Genomic DNA, 3,156 nt, shown 5'->3' with positions numbered 1-3,156 from the left:
TTTAAATCAAAACTATAAACCAAAGATAAACAGACAATACCATGACCCAAAAAGGGAAAGTGAGCTAGACAACATCATGACCCTAAACGAAACGACAATGATACATAGAAATACAGAAAAACTACACAGAAAACTAACAACTGAGTAATAATGCTCCGTGCTACTCATGACAAGATAGATAGGGAAACAGTCGCATTCGGTCATTTACAATCGACGACCAGTGGACAGGATGAATTAAATTGATAATAAAATTAATGTCTGTAAAGTTTAATCTGTATTACTCCTTGCAATGTCTTCATTCAACGAGAACGACTTAGTGCTAATTTCAGAACAAATAAGCTAAGAATTGAGGTACTTCATATGCAAAAGTATTATTATACTTAATTTAGACCACAACATTGATGAATAAAAGTTTTCAAAAAATATCTACATCGATTTGCAACAAGCAAACTTACTTAAAAGGCAAAATCACCCAATCAATGAGGTTGCAAACTTACTTAACAGGCAAAATCACCCAATAAAAGTGGCAGTAAAATTCATATAAGTCATAAGAAAACTCTTTATAAATAATGTGAATTTAAATTTTTTTTTAATAAACCTAAATTAGAAGTGCGTAAACAAAAGTTTTCAGAGGGGAAATACAGCTCGGCTCGACTGTTTTACGGTTTTATGATATGTAAGTAGATACACATATTCTTTATAGATCACTTGCTTTGGCTCGAAAATAACCCGAGGGAGAAGTACTTATACGAACATCTAGTAAAAACAGTTGGTACTGAAATAGATATACGAAAGAGACAACGACTATTTGTCAATCTAGATAGGATCGTCAACTCAGGTTCTAGTGATCGTACACTCATGTCAAGTGGAAGTTTGGCAGAAGGATTTGATTTACCAGGCAGTGATATCGATATAATGTACATAGATCGTAATGTAGAAGTTATAAGGAATGTAAAGGATATCAAATATCCAATACAGAGTGCAACATATGTTATGGAGACATATATTACTCATCCTGGATTTACTATACTCAAATGTATCAAACACAACAATGGGGAACTTCTTGTTGAACCATGTCCCTGTCATCCTTGGTCATGTCCCGGTAACTGGCTTTATATATCAACAAGCCGATTTCTTGATAGTTATAAGCAAAATTATGTTAATGTGCCGAGGATTGTACATGGTCCGTGTATATCGGACGAACAACTATTACAAGATACTGCGTACTGCCTACGAAGTAAATATCTACCTCACAATGCAGTTCCATGGGCATCTAGACAGCGATGGCAATGGCCGCCAAATTTCGTAATTCACAGGGTCATAAACTATTGATGCTTGTTAGTACCTATAGGACCTAAGACTGTATCGGATGGTCACTTCCTATGGAGAATATCCTTCTCTGTGGCCGAAAAAGTACTTGTACATTCGTTTAATTTCACCCAACTTCTATGTTACGGTCTACTCAAATTAACATTAAAGCATATTATTAACATAAACGATGAAGTCAAAGAATTATTGTGTTCTTACTTTCTAAAGACGGCTTTATTCTGGGTTTCAGAGGAAGTAAACATTGACACATTTGAATTATCTAAATTATATTATTGTTTTACTCTCTGTCTTGATAAATTAATTTTGTGGGTAAACACATGCTACTGTCCGAACTATTTTATACCTGAATACAATATGTTCTTAGGAAAGATCAGAAGGAGTAACAATAAGATACTAATAGGTGTACTTGAGAGTATAAAGTGTTTAAGGATTGATGGACTAGTAAATAATGTTTTTCCACTTGATAAGGTTAATCCCTGTTTATTCCGTACACAGAGTGAATCTTCGTTCGTTATGTTAGACTTTTTTCATTACAGGCTTAAGGAAATGATAAATTGTACAGCATCAACAGATATTTCAAGCTATTATAAAAGACTTGCAATGACTAAATCTTTAATTAAGTCCGAATCATCTACATTTCTCATTGATTTATGTAAATATTATTATTTCAAAACTAGCCAATATTTAGCACAGCTTCTTCCACCGCCAAACACAATAGGTAATAATTACAACATACGCAAATGTTATAATATCCATTTACAGGACTGCATTAAAACAGATGCTGTGTCGGGTTGGTTGTTATACGCGTCGTTTTATTATGTAACAGGAAAGTTCAGTGTAACACTCATACTAACGGATTATGTTCTCTCAAGATGTTCACCTGATATGGTGTTTGGTTGCAGTGAACCCCTTTGTAAACTTAGAAATATTTACAGACAAAATGTAAATTCTACAATGACATTAAATGAAAAGATGAAAGTAGCTATTATAAGTAGGGTTATGTACTGTAAGCACTCATCATTAATACCAGAAGAGCTACAGCTGGAGGTTGAACGCAGCTTCATTTTTTATCCTCCAGTTGTAATGTCTCACTGCCTGAGATTTCTATGCTATCATCATCTTGGTGATATTTTCAACAGACAACAGGCTTTACGTGATTTATTTTTAACAGTGAAAGAACAATATTTGATTCCATTTGATTCATTATCTGATTCATTAACAATACTAGGCGTATGTTATGAGATATTAGGTGACAAAGACACAGCACATCAGTGCTATGATGGAGCTTTGCATTGTGATGGTTATAAATCTTTAACAGCAGAAAAAAGAAAATCAAAACTGGATGGCAACTTACGTGAAATTTGCTCGTTGTAATGTCAGTTTGTACTTTACTATATCGGGATTGTTACCTTATCATTAATTAACACTATTATGTTGGTGATACTGACAACATACAGCTAACATTACATTAGTTTTTCATATTTTGTGTCAGTCAATGAAGTACTTTTTTATATAACTTTTTTTCATTATATATCAGTTGGTGAGGACATAATATGGTAGGAAAACTTCTTTCTTTTTCACAGTGTTCAGTGTTATTTGAACAATCATAATAATTCAGACATACTTTATACTCATTTTTTGTATTTTTTTTTATTTTATCTGAAAAACTCCAAGCATTAAGATACATAGAAATAGTTATAATTATAATATAAGTATTATTATTACATTTGTCAATAGCAGTCTAAATCTAAAATGTAATGGTACGCTAATTTTATGCATATATATGATAATTATCTACTAGATCATACTCATCTTTTATTACTCTGG

General features: G+C 32.5%; 1 protein-coding gene across 1 annotated transcript; it reads left to right on the top strand.

Moving 5' to 3' along the window:
* Positions 1-858: 858 nt before the first annotated feature.
* Positions 859-2,941, top strand: LOC127723875 (uncharacterized). Its single transcript, XM_052230594.1, has 3 exons — positions 859-1,102; positions 1,343-1,563; positions 1,873-2,941. The coding sequence occupies exons 1-3, from the start codon at positions 859-861 to the stop codon at positions 2,701-2,703; spliced, it is 1,296 nt and encodes a 431-aa protein (XP_052086554.1). The 3' UTR covers positions 2,704-2,941.
* Positions 2,942-3,156: the final 215 nt, after the last annotated feature.

The sequence above is a fragment of the Mytilus californianus genome, unplaced genomic scaffold, assembly GCF_021869535.1.
Source record: "Mytilus californianus isolate M0D057914Y unplaced genomic scaffold, xbMytCali1.0.p SCAF_13, whole genome shotgun sequence".
NCBI classification, from domain to species: domain Eukaryota; kingdom Metazoa; phylum Mollusca; class Bivalvia; order Mytilida; family Mytilidae; genus Mytilus; species Mytilus californianus.
The sequence above is the reverse complement of the archived record's forward strand: the minus strand, read 5'-3'. Positions and strand labels throughout refer to the sequence as shown.